General features: G+C 42.9%; 1 protein-coding gene across 1 annotated transcript; it reads left to right on the forward strand.

Moving 5' to 3' along the window:
• The first annotated feature begins 35 nt into the window (after positions 1–35).
• On the forward strand, positions 36–15,597 carry LOC139340480 (UPF0524 protein C3orf70 homolog B). The gene is made up of 2 exons (XM_070976321.1): positions 36–944; positions 13,076–15,597. The coding sequence occupies exons 1-2, from the start codon at positions 761–763 to the stop codon at positions 13,762–13,764; spliced, it is 873 nt and encodes a 290-aa protein (XP_070832422.1). The 5' UTR covers positions 36–760; the 3' UTR covers positions 13,765–15,597.
• Positions 15,598–16,471: the final 874 nt, after the last annotated feature.

Below are 16,471 nucleotides of genomic sequence, written 5' to 3' on the forward strand. Positions count from 1 at the left end.
TCATTTCCAAAGAAATCTCACGCCCAGCGATGAGCAGATGTTGGGGTTGCCATCTAGCGGCGGAAGGCTCCAGACTGAGCAGCTGGATTATACAGTACGATGCTCCATTTTGTCTGCAAGTACACTATTTCCGAACCTTTCATTGGTTAATGCCAGGTTTATGCATGCTCATAAAAATCGTGATTGAAGAATATATGCGGCTGAAATATTACCAAGCTGATTTAATTAGCAAAAAATGTCGCCTATTTATGAATCTTTTGGGTGAATTTGAGGATGTGTGTGTGTTTCGGATCCAGATCCCGGTGTTTTGAAGTTTTTAAAGGGGTCGATGAAAGCCTGGGTGTGTGTTTGAAGTGCGCAGAGCAGCTGGCTTTGTGTTTGTGGACTCCTCCCGTTGTGTGATGAAGTTCAGATGCGCGCCGTTGTTCCGTACGCGCGTCACCAGCGCACACAGAGGAGCTTCCCGACGCGAGCGGAGGATGGAGAGATGCGTGGATCACGACCATGGAAGGCTTTGAATTTGCCATTACGGCTCGCTAATTGACGTCTTTCTACTTTTTACAGGATATGCTTCCACCCTTTGTATGACCGGTAACCCAGCTGCTCTGGATTCAGAGATCCGGCATCGTCTTTCGCGTCCGTCTTCCAGTTGAAAAGCTTCCAGGGCTACGTGGACCGTAAACCTCGGCTCGGTCCCTCGCGGTTATGTTGTAGTTTACTCGGACGGAAACTGTGTTTTTTTGATCCAGGAAATGTTGGCATGGCCGCCTCGGGAGCACAGAAGTGTCCGAAGAGTGAGAAGTTGGACGAGGCGCAGGCTTTGGCCAAGAGCTGCGCGGGGAGACCAGACTTCCTGCCTTGCGATGGACTCTCCATCTGCGCTACGCACAGCCACGGGAAGTGCTTCAAGCTGCACTGGTGCTGCCACTTGGGCTGGTGTCACTGTAAGTTTGTTTTACATGGGTTAATAGCTGTCTGTTTTAGCAGAAATCTACCCCACTGTCACTGGTATAGAAATAGAAATGTATAAAAATGCTGGTAGTCGTGGCTGTGGATGCAGAAGCATCGACTCACTGAGCTCCTACAGCGACTAAAAACAGGACAACATGCTGCAGATATTAAGAAGCTCTTCCAGAGGTGTGTACTGTGTGCATGCATTATGAGAGCTTATGAAAAGGTTGGCAATCAAACTGACTTTTCTGAGGGAACCTTTGCTGCCCCAGTTGGTGCTATTTCTTTTTTGATAAAACTTCCACATAGATTTCTGTCTTATTGGTATTCACTGCAGTTATATGGAGGTCAAACTCAGAGTCACATTTATCCTTGATCCGAGCCAAACCTTCAAACAGACGCCCTTGTATGAATAGTTAATGTAACAATGGAGGCTGTAAAATTCAGAGGCTGGCATGTTTCAGGGTCACGGTTACAGTGTTGACTAATATTCTTCTGAGTCTGTGCTTTCTTTGTGTTAGACTGTGTTAAATGTTGACATCCAGCCCAAACTGTCAGTATACAGAATAACGCAGGTCACTGCAGGCCATGAAAATGTAGTGACTGAGCAGATTGCATCAATGCAGTCCTGAGTTTCCATAATGATTGACTCTGAAGCTGCTAGTCGTAATATTTAAGTGGAAAAGCACAGATTATTATAATTCTAATGATGCTGAATTATCTTTCTGTACACTAGAATAACTCAAATAATTTAAAAAGCATTAATCAATAATTTTGACTTCCAGCTTACTTAATATTGAACTCCAAATAGATGTACGGCTTACAGCACGTATGCCTGCTTATGAATGTATCTGTCGGTCTTACATCACATCAAGTTTGCGTCCTTTAAAGTCTACACACACACAGCGCCCATCCTAAATATGAGATCATACGCGTACATAATGCAAACGAATGAAGAGATAAATACATTTGATTGAGTCCGCCGTCGACCTTCCTTTACTTCCTGTGGAGAAATGCTTGGTGACGTTGCACGCTTGAGTCACTGCTTTCAGTTCTGCCTTGAAGGATGAGTCTTGTGATATTCTCTGTTTTTCTACCTGTCAGCAAATCCTCTGAAAAGACTGAAAGCAACACAGAACTGATCCTGAACAAAGGGTCGGGCGATGTCTGTTGAATTGACATGACGATGTCCACAGTGAAACAGCACAATGGGCAATGATATCAAACTATATAATATACTTTCTTTCATACTTTCTCGACGCATGTATGACGTTTGAGCCCATTGACAGCTCATCCTCACCTATTCACTCGATATTTCCTTACTTTTCCTCCCGGTGGCCTGTGCTTAAGCTAAGCAGATCATCTGATTATAAAAAAGATTTTAAAAACTAGTCGCCGCAATGTAACTGCAGAGTGTACCAGTGAATAAAAAAACATTTTCCTAAACATGAAATATTCCCAGTTAAATGTACAGAGCCAGACATGGTGAAAAGGAGCGTTAATAATTTAATGATTAGGAATTATTTGGTTAAGAGCGCTTCGCTCCATGTTAGGTTCAGGCGTCGTAGTCTGACTTCTAGCTTTTTGAGATGCAGATTTCTAACTGGACATTTTGCTTTGTTGGTGAGTTTTAACCCTCAGTTTTGTGATTCACTGAACAACTCACCCTATGATTTACCAAGGCAGACCATTTTTCTGTTTGCTCCTCAATAAAAACATGCTTTCACTGGCTAGTAAATAGTGTGATTAAATAAGCTGTTTTTCCTTTAGCAAATCAGGCACAAGGAGCTATTATAACAAGCAAAACAGACCCATCCTTCATTTCTGTGCTCTCTTGCTGACTCTCCTTAGAACACACATTCATCAGCTCTGAGTTGCTAATTGTTTTGATTATTTCTCCTATTAACTTTTTGCTTGTGACGCTCTCATTGCACTTTCAGTAATGAGATTTAAGCCCAGCAAAGTGAAAATCCACCCACGTTTGGAGGTTGTTAATTTCGGACCCTTTTTAAAGCCGCGTTGTTATGATGGGAGAGGGCTTAGTGGTCGGCGGTCCAGCTCTACTAACAAGTATTGCTATTTTGCCAAAGCCTGATACAGTAGCTTATTCCTCTGTGCACAGACCATTTTAAACACACCATTTCCTGAACATGATGAACATGGGCACTGTAGTTTATTTTTAGTCAATCCCACATACTCAATCCAAGTGCAGTTAATACCTTCTAGTGCACCAAATGTGTATTAATCCACATCTGAAAATAGTCCCCAAACAAATGCATTATTTATTCCTGCTTGGGTAGCGTTTGCTAAAGATGAAACTATATTTGTGATCAAACTTTGGAGATTGAGTGGGCTTTTGAGTGCTACAGACTGTGCAGGAAAGTACTGACAGATCAAGTGACATGTTGTTGTTTTTGCTCTTTTCATTGGATTTGATGACAATAAGAAACACTGTTTGCATTAATCGTTAAAGTAGGACCTTTGGCCACAAAGTCATCATGTTTAGAGCAATCAGTCAAGTTCAGCAGCTGCTGTTCTTCAGTTCGGCCTCAAATAATTGACAACTGAACTCAATAGTTTTACCACAACATAATCAACCCCTATCACATTTATATTGACTGTATTGCTAAGAGAGCAAGAGGCCGCAGCTCCACTCAACACAGACAATTTAGTTTTCACTTTGAGAAGTGTCAAGTGGCATTTTCACCACCAGTGAACCTCAGACACTTTCTCTCCATTTGAACCTTTCTCGCCCTGACACCCTGACACCACCACAGAATTACAATAGCTGTGCGTGGACCTGACAGGATGTCCGTCTCTTTGTGCTGCCCTAATTTATCCCTTCTCTGACTGCCCTGAAAATCCTCAGATCAGTGTAAAACACAATCAGCCATCCACTCTGCGCCAGGCAGTCGGGGCTTATAGTGTGCAACCGCACAAGTCACATTGTAATCTTTGCCGTGTAATCATTGGATTTAGATGCCTGCTTCCGTCCAGAGCGAGCCAACCGATTGGAAATATCTGATGTGGCAGAAAAATGATGAATTCTTTCCAGTGTTTATTATGTCACGTCCGGGACTTTTGTCTCTCAGCAAAGCTTGTTCAGTGTTGCATCATTGGTAAACATTTAGACTTGCTCCTCCCTTGAAATATTCATCACTCTGCCTGAAAATGGCTTTGTCCCCATTATTTAATGAGGGCTTGTTATGGTATAGAGGAGAAAGCCAGCCACATCATAATGGAGCTTCTCACCTTCACCATCTCTTTCCATTGTAATTCCCAGGTTCCCCTCGTAGGACAGCCGTGCACCACTGTGAGAATAAACCAGCTTGGACTGCTGATTCAGGCAGATCCAGGGCACCCAGTGAGAAAAACATAGCAGCGTGCTTCTGCATGCAATGCCCGCCTGCTCTGCTCAGGTCACACCCTTTTTTCTAGCAATGCATACTGGCGCCGGATGAAGAAGAGGGAAATGTTGTAAATTGGTACGCCCTTATCTCATCACGTTTTCATTTAGAACGTACCCATGACTGTCGCCTGGAGTATAAACTTGTTCTGAAGCTGATAATTGTGCATTCACCACAGGGAGCGTCGCTAGACTGCCTTTTTAATTACATCTTTAATGGGTTTCCAGGCAAACAAATACAAAAGGTCAGTGTGTAGTAAGACTCGGCTCAGCATTTAAATTCTCAAGCACAAATTGTTTCGATCATCTTACTTGTGGAGCGGTATGGGCCGATCCTCCTATGCAAACAGAACATATTCAGGTCGTCTTCCTCTCAGTTTCTGATGATGATCGTCTTTGCAGGCAACACCAGGAAAATGCTGTTGCTGCTTTGACAACCTTCCCGCATTTTTGACTTAGTTGTAGCTTTGTTAAAGCTTTGGCTGAGAAAATGGGGGAAACTAGAATTAGACGTAGGTGAAGGCAGTGTTCCCAGCTGGTGACAACATCAGTCCAAGCCTCTCATTAGTGGTAATTAGCCGTGTTTAGTGTCACCGCCAATATGTCATGTCTGATGAGAGCTTGTGCTCACAGCAACGCTGGAACCACCTGGTCTGAATATTTTTTTCTCTCTCTCTAACTTCTGCGAACTGATTACAATTACCAGGCAGAGCAATGAATTGCTCATTAAGGAAGTCTAACAGAGTGTAACAAGTTCTGAGTGGTCTTTTCTCATTCTCTGTCGGCTCCGGTTTTCTACATTAGAACTTGTGCTTCTCTTGTAGGCACAAGAAGTGGGATCTTTGTCATCTCAGCTGTGGCGCCACGCAGCTGTGGCTTGCAACTCTTTCTAAGGGGAAAGACGGAGGCTTATTGGACGAAGCTCTGCCCTTTATTGATTGATTTTGTGACTAATTCAAAATGCGCCGCAGTGCTGAATCAGAAAAAGCTTCACCTGTTATTAAAGGATCGATACATTGTCAGCACAGGCCTGAGGCAATGATTTTTGATTGATTGCTCATGTTTGGGGACTACAGCACTTCCACCACTCAAACTGCTGGCCTCTCAGGGTTAGAGGCAGGGCAGCGGCACCGAACAGAAGTTCAGCAAGTTTTTGCAATGTTTTAAAGGATCGTTGCAGATTTAAGTCTGCTTTAATACAACGCCACAGTCAATCATTGTGTTACTGTCCCCTTTTGTAAGATGCCAACTTGATTTGGCAAAGTTTGGCTGCTATATTAACTGTAAAGGTCTGAACTTTAGAATGCATACATGCACGGGAGGCACTCCTGTGTTACCAGGGTCCGATGTACCCCTGCTCTAAGGTTAGGGTTATTTGACGTGAACACTATAGGAGGGTTAATATGTCTTAACAGAATATTGAACAAAGGATCATAGGACTGCAAATCAGCTCTCAGAAACAAGAAAAAAAAAGTAGTAAAATTGGAAAAATATTACTTAAAATGTGTTTTGTACACATCATTGTTGATAATTCTGGAAATTCTAGTTTCACGCACTACAGTAATTACAAGATATTGTTATATCTTATTAAGATAATTAAAGTCAAAAAAGCTTCAAACAGGTTAAATACAACATAAACATAAAAACTTACTTAGATTTTGCTTTTTGCAGTATGGGAACTAAGGACCTTGGGAACAAAGATATGCTCCCATTTGCATCCAGCAAGGTCACCTTTTCAGAAGAACTCGAGTTTGAACGAATGACAGCGACCTTGTCATTCGCTGGAGCTGATACGAATGCAACCCACATGTCTTAAGTGTTGTTTCATTCATTCCTGGCGTCTCTGCTACCTCCTATCTCGCTGTAGTGACAAGGCTGAAGTTTTGTTGTTGTGGTAATACTGTTTTAAAAGGCAGCGAACCTCTTCACCTTTATCCACAGTTTTTCCTTGTATGGTGTTGAATCCAAATGCTTCTCAGGTGTTTTGATGTCATAATTATATCTTCAGCTGCTCTCTAGCTTCCCCCGTTTTGCATTAACGAGGAGAACAACAATTTTCACAAGCAGACATTCTGACATGTCTCAGTAGGAAAAACACAGACGTGAATAATAATTTACAATGGCTGGATTCCATTTAGCTGCTTCATTTTCAGGGTCCTGGCATTGCGCATGCTGTTTCACTGTCGCACTGTCAGAGCGGAGCCGTCGTTGATGTTATCGTGAACACCTGATTGTCCTGCAAGTCAAAATGTCGGCTGTGAAAAAGGCTGATGATGTTAACGGATACCGCAGGTCAATAGAGCATCAGTGTGACAGCGCATTTTAGAGACCCCCCTCTGCTGCAGTGCATGGCACAGCCCGTCGCCCTTGTACACAGTGAATTTTAAATTTGGTATGATGATTACAGATTGAATATTTCACTTTTTTCTACAATCAAATTTTATTTATTTTTTAATAAAAAATGGCAACCTCAGAGCGAGGGCTGTGGATTTTGCCCCCCCCCCCTTGTCTCTTACACTGTATTGACAGCCAGTATTCCTCCTCTTTAAAAGCACATTTGGGCATGTGAGCATTGTATTAAGATAAGCTTGAAGAAATCTGAACCTACCCTTTCAGGCTGCTACAAGAGTTGAAGCTTAACGTTCACTATGCATAAGAAAAACAGTCCAGAGGGCTGCATTTTTTCCTCCATGGTGGCAGACTCAATAGCGGATTTCTAACTGGCTGTAAGTCAGGGAAAGCCTTTTGCCTCTGGAGGCATGAAACAGGAAACAGGAAAGGAGTTTCACATGATGCTGGGTCAGACCGTCCCCTTCGCTGAAACCTGAAACTCATGTTGTTTCCCCCGGCTGCAGCCCCTTTGTTTGAGAGATTTAAACACAAAGAGCAGCGGGCGTGTGAGCGGACCGTATCCACCGGCCAAATGGGTGCAGCTGCTGTTGATGAAAGAAAACAGTAATTTTTGCAGATTGTTTTCACCTGGTTTGCCAACATGCTGCTTTGAACTGGCGAGATGCATTTACAGTAGAAGATCTGCTCGGTCTGCGCATAAAAACTGCTGGCTTCGGCTCAAACATACAAAAAAGTCAGACTGAGGGGGTTGTTAATGACTCAGTCAATCAATCTCCGAGTATTTCCCTTCAAGCTGCGGCCTGTAGAGTGACAGTAGAGCTGAAATCATGATGTGTGAGAGAGAGTCAGAGACTGTGGGGCTATATACCGCATTATTCATCTGCTGTATTAAACCAGACTGTGCAGCCGTCGGCCAGCCACAGGCCCAGGAGAGAGCAGGGAAGGCAAGATGGAGACAGGTGGGAGCAGAGAAGTTGGAGCTCCTCATTCCTCCACCACTCTCCTCCTTCCTCTAGAGAGCAACCTGTCACATCCCCGGAATGAGCTGCATGTTCTCCCGCTGTCTCATTAACCTTTTGAACTCTTGATTTTCCATATATTTGTATTTTGAAAACATCTTTTGGCTCCATATAGCACTCTAAATCTGCTTGTTCGAACACCTAAATTAAGCTAATTCGTTCTTACAATGATTAAACCCAAGTTTACCACATATAAACTGTAGATTTTTTGTGATATTTTACTATCTGTGAATGACATTCTTTGCCTTTCACCAACAAAGTTTCTTTCCCTGGCTGTAAAAGTAAGGGGAAGAGTCACCTCCACTGCTTTTAAACTGTAGATATCCTCAGTTCTTGATTAAATTTTTGTAATGAAGAGCTGTTACTTCCTCTTTTGATGTACCCAAAAGCCTCATTTACATCTCCTACATCCCCCAGAATGCCTTTCATCCGTCCCCAGTGAACCTGTTGCTTTCAGCGGCATTTAATGATAACGTGATGAAAGGCTTTCCAGCTAAGAAAAGAAGCGAGGAGTCATTCGCCTTGCTCAAAGTGCAGCATGTCCTGTGGCTGCATATTATTCTGGTCTGTAGAGGCTGCTGTCAGTGGAAAACACTGTGCCTGTGTTTCCTCTGCAGTTGATTTTTCTCAGTGTGATTGTAGGTGTAAAGTGGTGGGACTGCAGAGAAGCTCCTATTTTTGATTCCAAACCACAGACTGCAAACCCTACATTCACTGTTTAGGCTTCTTGTAATTCTGTCAGTCTTCATTATAGAAGGGCTAAAAGTGTCTCGTGGCATCAGTTCGCCTGTTTGGCCAGCTATCTTTAGCAAGAAGAAAACATGCCACAGAAGAACGAAGAGGAAGATGAGAAATGTAAGATGTAAGACCTGTAGCTGTGACTGTGCAGCCGTCTTGTACCATGTTTGTGTGGATTTGCCTTTTAACTGTCACTCTTAAAGGATGTGTCTGGTTATATTCCACATTTTACACTCTAAAAGACCATCAGTGATTTTGATCCCACTAACAAGGCTCCTGCCAGAGCCTGGTATGGCTTATTCCTCTGTGCCACAGACCTCCATTGCTGTCCAAAAACTATTAAATACAGACTCCTTAAATACGGACCTTGTGACATGTTCCTTCATTAACGAGCATGGGTACAGATTCAATCCAGCCTTCCTGCTACTCACAGTCCACTAAATGTGCATTAATCCACGGAAACTAGTCCCCCATAAATACACCATTTCCCTCCTTTAAACACTACAGTGCCCTGCTGTTTTAGGAAATAATTTAGCTTTTCAATTTATTTATTATTTAACCCAGCTGTATGACTTATTTGTAATGATTACATCTTCAGTTGAAGCCAATTGGTGTCTGGCTGAGTGCCACGGACAGGGTGGGCAGCTCAGAAAAGACTGAGAGATGAACTAATTGTTTGGTTTGATTGTTGGTTTTGGTCTTTTAATGTGATTTGTCGATTGCAATAAAAATATAAGACCATGCTTCATCCTTTAAAGAAACAGCTCATGTCACAGCCCTAAACTAAGAAGTGAAGAGTGTCCTCAGTCTGGAGAGTTTTTGTTCTTTTTCTGTCTTTGTGAGGACATCCGATCTTTGTTATCATGGAAATACACACACACACACACACACACACACACACACACACACACACAGGGCAGAGGGAGAGGGCCGCTCAACAACTGACATTGTCATGCAAGGGCTCCAACACTGGGCAACACAGAAGGCTAGAGTACAACTGAATATCAATAGAGCTGCATAGACAGTGTTCACTGGCTGTCAGTTAGTGTTTGTATATTTCTTAGGGAACAGTCTGCACAGTAAAGCTCGTCTGTCTAGTTGATTTATATGCAGGATGGGATGTAGCAACCAACATTTTGACAGGGATTTAAAATTAAAGGGGGCCTGTTGAGTTTTCTTGTAAACAAAGTTATGTTTACATCAAAGCGTGACATGACAAACGTGTCTTCTGCTGCAGCGTGCATGTGATCATGATACAAACACGACTGGAACCCACTTGTTAAAACATCGCTCCAAAAACTCAAAACTCCACAACTTACCTCTAAATTCTAATAGTGAAAGTAGGTCACAGGAGGTCAAACCATTAGGGCTGCAACTAACAGCTGTTTTCAGTGTTGATTAATCTGAAGATTATTTTCTAAGTCAATCTCTTTATCATTTTGTCTGTAAAACATAAGAAAACAGTGGGAAAACATACATTTCTTAGAGCCTAAGATGACATCTTCAGTTGTCTTGTTTTGTCTGATCATCCTGCAGTTTAAACTGCAAAGACGTTCAGTTAACTTTCATGTATTACACAGAAAGACTTCAAATCCTCTTATCTGCTTATTTTTATAATGATTTGACTATCAAAATAGTTGACTTCTACGTGACATGGATAGAGACAGAAAACAACATATCTATAATTAACTACGGCCACCTGCCTTATTTGTAACAATCCAACTATTTTAGAGCATGTTCAGTTCAAGCATCAGTAAGCAGAAGGTTGTGTTTTGCTTATCGTGTGAAGATTCTCCTCTTGCCCTTTTTGCCAGTCTAAGTGAGATTAATCTCACACGTACTGTCCTCTGGGGCTGACGGAAACAGTCATATTTCTGACTTAGTACAAACTAATTCTGCATTCTGCTGACACCTTGTAAATCAACCGGCAGGCTGTGTTCCTTCTGCAAGGCTGCTGAAGACAACCAGTGTTGGTGCAGCGTTAGCTCCATATGTCTGTCTGCTTTGTTGTCTGTCTGTGCAGCTGTCTGTCCCCCACCATTGCTCTTTTTATTTGAAACTCCAGATGGATGAATGCAATTAGATGTAATATGCTAAAAACTAAATGTCAACACATTACCTTCTATGGCTTTAGCTCTCATTTGTCGCCGCTATCTCGTCTGCCTGAACGGGCTCATCTCAGGCTGAGCATGGACCATTGAGTTTCTCTCATTAAACAGAGGACGGCTCCTATTCCCCCTTTTGTCTGTATCGACATTAACTCCTGTGTTTCGTGTTAATAATGTTTACAAAGTGTGCTGGCATCAAGCTTCAGTCAAAGCCTCTTTTAATTGTTTCACATGGGTGGAGGATGCAGCTTTGTGTCCTTTAATGAAGAGCTGGTCATCTGAATTTAGTCAACCGGTCTTGTGGAACATCAGTGTTCAGCTCATTTACTTAAAGAGTTAGTTTGGATTTTTTGAGGTGGGGTCGAATGAGGTTCTTATCAATAGTCAGTGTTCTACCTACAGTAGATGGCGGTCAGCACACCTGCAGTTTGGAGAAGCAGCAGGAGTATCAGTGTAGCAAGCTAAGCGATGTACTGCTGTGTGCTGGGGGAAGCAGCAACAGCATTTTAGCCCCCTGAAAAGACCCACTTCAAAATCTCAGTATCAGTTCAAGTGAATGCAATGTTTAGAATATTTTCTCTGCTTTCCCTTCCTGTCAGCCCTTTCCAACGTGAAACTGAATGAAGGTCTACCCATTTTTCTCTCTTCAGAGCCACCAGACTCAGTCAAAACAGTCATTTTACCTCACAGAGCACGGGAGCTGCTGGTCCACCGCTGCCTCCATCAGTTTGTTTGTGTTATCCTGTGACTTTGATGTTTAAACACATGAATTCAGATCCAAACCAAACAGCGTAACACAAACTAACAGATTTAGTTAGCAGTAGATTAAGGTAGTGGGTCTTTTTAGGCAGCTAAAATCTGTTTAGATGCCGCCCTCGTCCATTGCTTAGCTTGATACACCAACACTGCTGCTGCTTCTCCAAACAGGGGATGTGCTGACCACCATCTACTGTGGGCAAAACACTGACTATTGATAAGAACCTCAAACTAACCCTTTAAAGTCATCTCATCAGCATTACAAGCTATCTTTGTCCATTCAGCGATGCAAAACAGAGCCTCTTCTCAACTTTAAAGTAGTTTGATGCTTTCTGTGTAACCTGGGAAAAGATTTTGATTGAATGGGTATCCCAGCCAGTGAAACAAGACAAGGACACAGAGTGAGAGGAAGTGATGCGTAGGCCTGTCATCTTCTGTAGTTTCTCTCTCTCCAGGGAGCCAGTTAAACACACATCTGAGCCGCACTATTCAGGCAGCACGGCTCAGAGTTGGAGGCAGTGGGCTGCAAACAATGAGTAACATTTGGGAGCAGTCATTTTGCACAATCACCACCAGCATAGGAGTTGCCAAGATGGGAGGCATAATTCACAATGAAGACGTTCAGAAATTTGTATGCGACAATGGCCACTTTGCAGAACAAATGTATGGCTTTTATGTGACATTGCACAGTATATCACATCGTTGTAGTCTGTTGTTTTAGTGATCCAGATGTTAATCAGCACCACATCACGATTTCTCAGCTGTAAATGTTGTTGTATGGCTTTAATCCTACACGTTATTTCATCATTTTTGAATTAAGTATTGCATCAGTTAAGGGTCAGAAATGATTACTGCACTGTTCCGGATGTCCTGAAATTTGTTACACTCTGGCTGCAGCTCCACCTCAGATGGTGGTGGCAAGGCAGGTATTTTTGCCTTCGGCAGCACGAAATGCTTTGTGATGTGAAAATTGCTGCAGCCCCCCCAAAAAAGGACAGATGATAGGTTACCGCAGACCCATAATTCACCCATGCCTCCCAACCCACTTTTGGCCATCTTCAAAAACTGTGTCCTTGGTCGAGGCTGATGAAAAACACGTGTTTATACACCATCAATATTACTTGTATAATGCTCTGCTAGTTGCAACGACCCATGAGATAAAGGTCAAATGTGGTTTTAGTTGATGGGAAGGGTTCGCATTTGATTGGATGGATGTGTGTTTAGTTAGTTGGCTAGCATGGTGCCACATCATCATTCTCTGGAGTTGTGTGTCTCGTGATATTATGAATGTAATGTCCAATGTTCACTCTCTTTTAACTCTGTTTTGGCCTCAACTCCAGAGGGAAATATCTGTCTCTTTAGCGACGAAATGTCCAATATCCAGTATGTTCACCAGCTCGTCTCTAACTGTGTCAGTCTTCCGTTTGATGCTGAGCAGGTAGAATACAGTCGGCTAATCAGAGCTTTTTTGCTGAAAAGAGCCAAAAACGACTCTCATGAGAGCAATGAGAGTGAAACAGTGAAGATGTGGACCTGAAAAGCAAAACTAATGAGCTGGAAGATCCTGCAGTTCTCTTTAGAGCCACAGAAAGACACCATACACTGAGTCATTTATTCCACTGTTAACATTAAGACATTGATTTTAGCAGTTTTGAGATCAAAAATTAGATTTTAGCCTGTTTCATCATGAACATCTGAGCAATGAAAACCGTTTTCTGTTTTTTCTTTTGTTTCTCCCACTTTAGGCAAGTATGTGTACCAGCCCATGACCAATGTGTGCCACCTGCCCAGCACAGCTGTGCCACCTGCTGGGACAGAGTACAGTAACACCATGGACCTGTCCCTTTCTCTGGCTGAGCGCTTCCTGAAGCTCGCACCCTGCTTCCAGTCCCCGCCTCACCTGGAATCGCCCAAGTACTGCGTCATCGCGGATCTGTTTGTGGACGACTACATTGTCAAACGCATTAACGGAAAGATGTGCTACGTGCAGCGCCCCCCGCCTCCCTTACCAGAGCCACCCCGTCCTCCCACCCCTCCCCCAGCGGCTCTCTCTACACCTCAGAAGCCCCCGAATCTCACTCAGCCTCGTCAACCGGTGAAGCCCACACCGCCAGCCCAACACACGCCTGCACCTGTGCAGCCAGTCCAGCAGGTGTACAGTGAACACAAACACCCCTCCCCCGTGGATAAGATTAAAGGCCCCAAAATGGACCACTGCTCCTCTCCTTCCAGCTCCGAGGACTCCGGCATCAACGCGCTGGGTCTGCACTACCTGGAGTCCTGCGAGGAGGAGAGCGAGGAGGAGGAGGACGACGAGTTGAGCACAGATGGGAACTCCAGCCCCGGCAGCCTCTGGGATCAGGACGACTGTTCCCTGCTGTCCCCCTCCAAGTCTATGATTGAGATCATTGAAAAGATCGAAACAACTGTGTAACTGACGCAACATCGACACGGACATGAGCTGTGAGGGAGCGCGATCGGCAGAGCAGAATCATATTATATAGAATAAGTCGAGGATTTATTCTACATGGACCAAGAGGACACAAACCCCTCGTTAAAGTTTCAGCAGGGCTTTGCCGGGTTGGAGTTGAATTTGTTTTCCTGCAGGTGGCCGAGGACTGTACGCCTGCATCACAAACAGCCTCTCCTCTGTCCACATCCCCTGCATGGAGTGAATTTCCAGAACTTATTATGAAACAGGAGAAAAAGGAAGCACAGGAATATCAAGCACATGCACAGGGGACCAACGGACCAATTACCTCTACATGGTAATCGTACAGTAAAGAATCCAAATTACAGAAGGAAGCTGTAGTAGGTGCACTTCCATCAGAGGAAAGACTTTCTTTCTGAGACTTCTCTTTAGGTATATAATACTGGAGCTAAATTATGAATGAACAAAGGTGGTATAAGTAGGTTTTGTGACGATAATGAGCAGTTAGGTAATTCTTAGTGTTCTCCAGTCGTTGATCTGGCAGTCAGACCGAATACTAATTCAACATTAAAGTGGCAGATAAGCCTGTCATTTCTTGTTCCCTGTTCAGTGGCTCCATCTCCACATTTTAGTAACTCTGACACTTCAGCATAATAAGTACAAGGCCAGCTACCTCTCATGGGCCTAAAGCACATCAACCTTTTACCTGTTAATTACTCAGCACCCAAGCTGCAGGGGCACACCTGCTTTTCTCACACCAATAACACAGTTTATCTGCACTTTACTGACACCAACACGAGCAGCAGGCAGGCAGGTAGGTCAGTGTTTGACAATCAAGAATTACACAGAAGCACATTCCTATACCGTACCTGCCAGCCAGAACCAATGATACTCTTATAGCTTCTAAAACCACTTATCAGATATAAACACATTGTTCTGGCCACCGTTTCTGGTCAGACTGCACTTGAACCGCAGTGACGTTCAAGGTTAAATGGGATGTTAAACAAAACATGACTTGCGCTGACCTCTATTAGCGGCCACGAAATTAAATAGCACAGACGTGTCCCTAGCAGAGCTACAGTGTCAAAAGCAGGAGTCACGTTGTCACAGCAGAAACTAGTAAAGCAGAGGGGATATATCTAATATATACATATAAACTTATATAATTACAAAACTGCATTGTTATTTGCTTTTTGGGCTTGACGGTGAAATGTCTTGTGATGCCAGCTGAATGTCTGGCAGGAAGAAAGGTGCGCAGGCAGGGCTAGACTAATATGTCACAGTTGTTTTGTGCTTGGGGGCAGAAAAATTTCACTTAATGCTCCTTTAAGAGGAGATTACAGTATGGAATAGGATACTGAATAGGTGTTGTGATGTTGTGATGGACATGTTATAAGAAATACACTCAAATATAAAATTAGTGAGACAGCCCCTTATTAGTCAGTTAGTAAAATGAAGATGGGCTGGGTCTTTTTGATATTTTTTTCTGTTTAAAAGGTTATATCCTGGAGAGTTATCTGCAAAAATCACTAAAATATTCACAGATATGTATTGCTACAATGCTACACTAGATGTAAAAAAAAGAAAAAGAAGAAAAAAAGTAATTTTGCATGACTGCATTCATTTGCGAAGTCCCTCATGTCGAAAACCAATTTAACAAATTTGTGAGTGTTCAAAGAGCGGACAAATCCTGTATCTGTTATTCTAATAAAATGTTTTTTTATTCAGCCCTTGACATTACACTGATCACAGTCCCTCTTAATGCAGTTTAAAACATGTCTTTTGTTCTTATTATTGTTATATTATTTTCATATGAATAAATCTTAATAAAACTCCCTTGGTTTGTCTTTTGTAGCCAGTGGTTTTGAAGCGTGTGGGCATTTTTTCTGCAAAAAGAAAGTTCAAATCTTCTTTGAAAAGCACTCAAACTTCCTCCAGCTGACACACGGATGACTAATGCTCTCCAGAGATTGGGCGGCATAGCAAAGTAAAGTGAGAAATACACTGAAATTGAGTCATTACTTTGACTGTGGTTGTTTGTCTCCTCTGAAATGTCTTGAGGAATGTTCTTTGTTTTTGTTTCTCACATTCCCTCATTTGTAACCTTTACTTTCTTACATTGCACTGGCACAGAAAAATTAGAGTTGTGACTGGAGGCTGTTGAAAGATTACCTGTGCCTCAGTTTTGCATAGAATTGCATGGTGTAAAAGATACAATACAGATTACAATCAAGCCTGTCCACCTCTGACCCCCATACTTCCTTTATTGATCCACACCAGCGATAGATTGCAGAGCCTTGCTGTGTCCTCTGGGTCTCAGACAGTCTTCTCTCTTCACACTTCGTCTAGCAGCTGATTTTATGAGAGACCATGCAAGTGCCTTTCTCACCTTGACTTCGAGCCCAGATTGATTTCTCCGTGCTTCTCTTTTCCCCCTGCATTGTGTCTATTGATTATTTGTACTCCGCGAGTGCAGAGAGAAAACCAAAGCCGGGTTGAAATGCTAATTAGTTTATATAAATGTACATTCATTGTTCTGCTTGGTCATGAAGTGGAGGAGTGTGCAACTGACTGTCTGGATGACAACGCAGAGTGGGAGAAGAGAAAGAGAGAAGAGGAGGGAGAGAAGAGGAAAAAAGAGAAGGGTGAAGGAGAAATGAGAAGTACGGAGGGAGGAAGAGAAGAGGAGTGAAAAAACAACAGAAGAAGA

This window comes from Chaetodon trifascialis, chromosome 12 (genome assembly GCF_039877785.1).
Source record: "Chaetodon trifascialis isolate fChaTrf1 chromosome 12, fChaTrf1.hap1, whole genome shotgun sequence".
Classification (NCBI taxonomy): Eukaryota; Metazoa; Chordata; class Actinopteri; order Chaetodontiformes; family Chaetodontidae; genus Chaetodon; species Chaetodon trifascialis.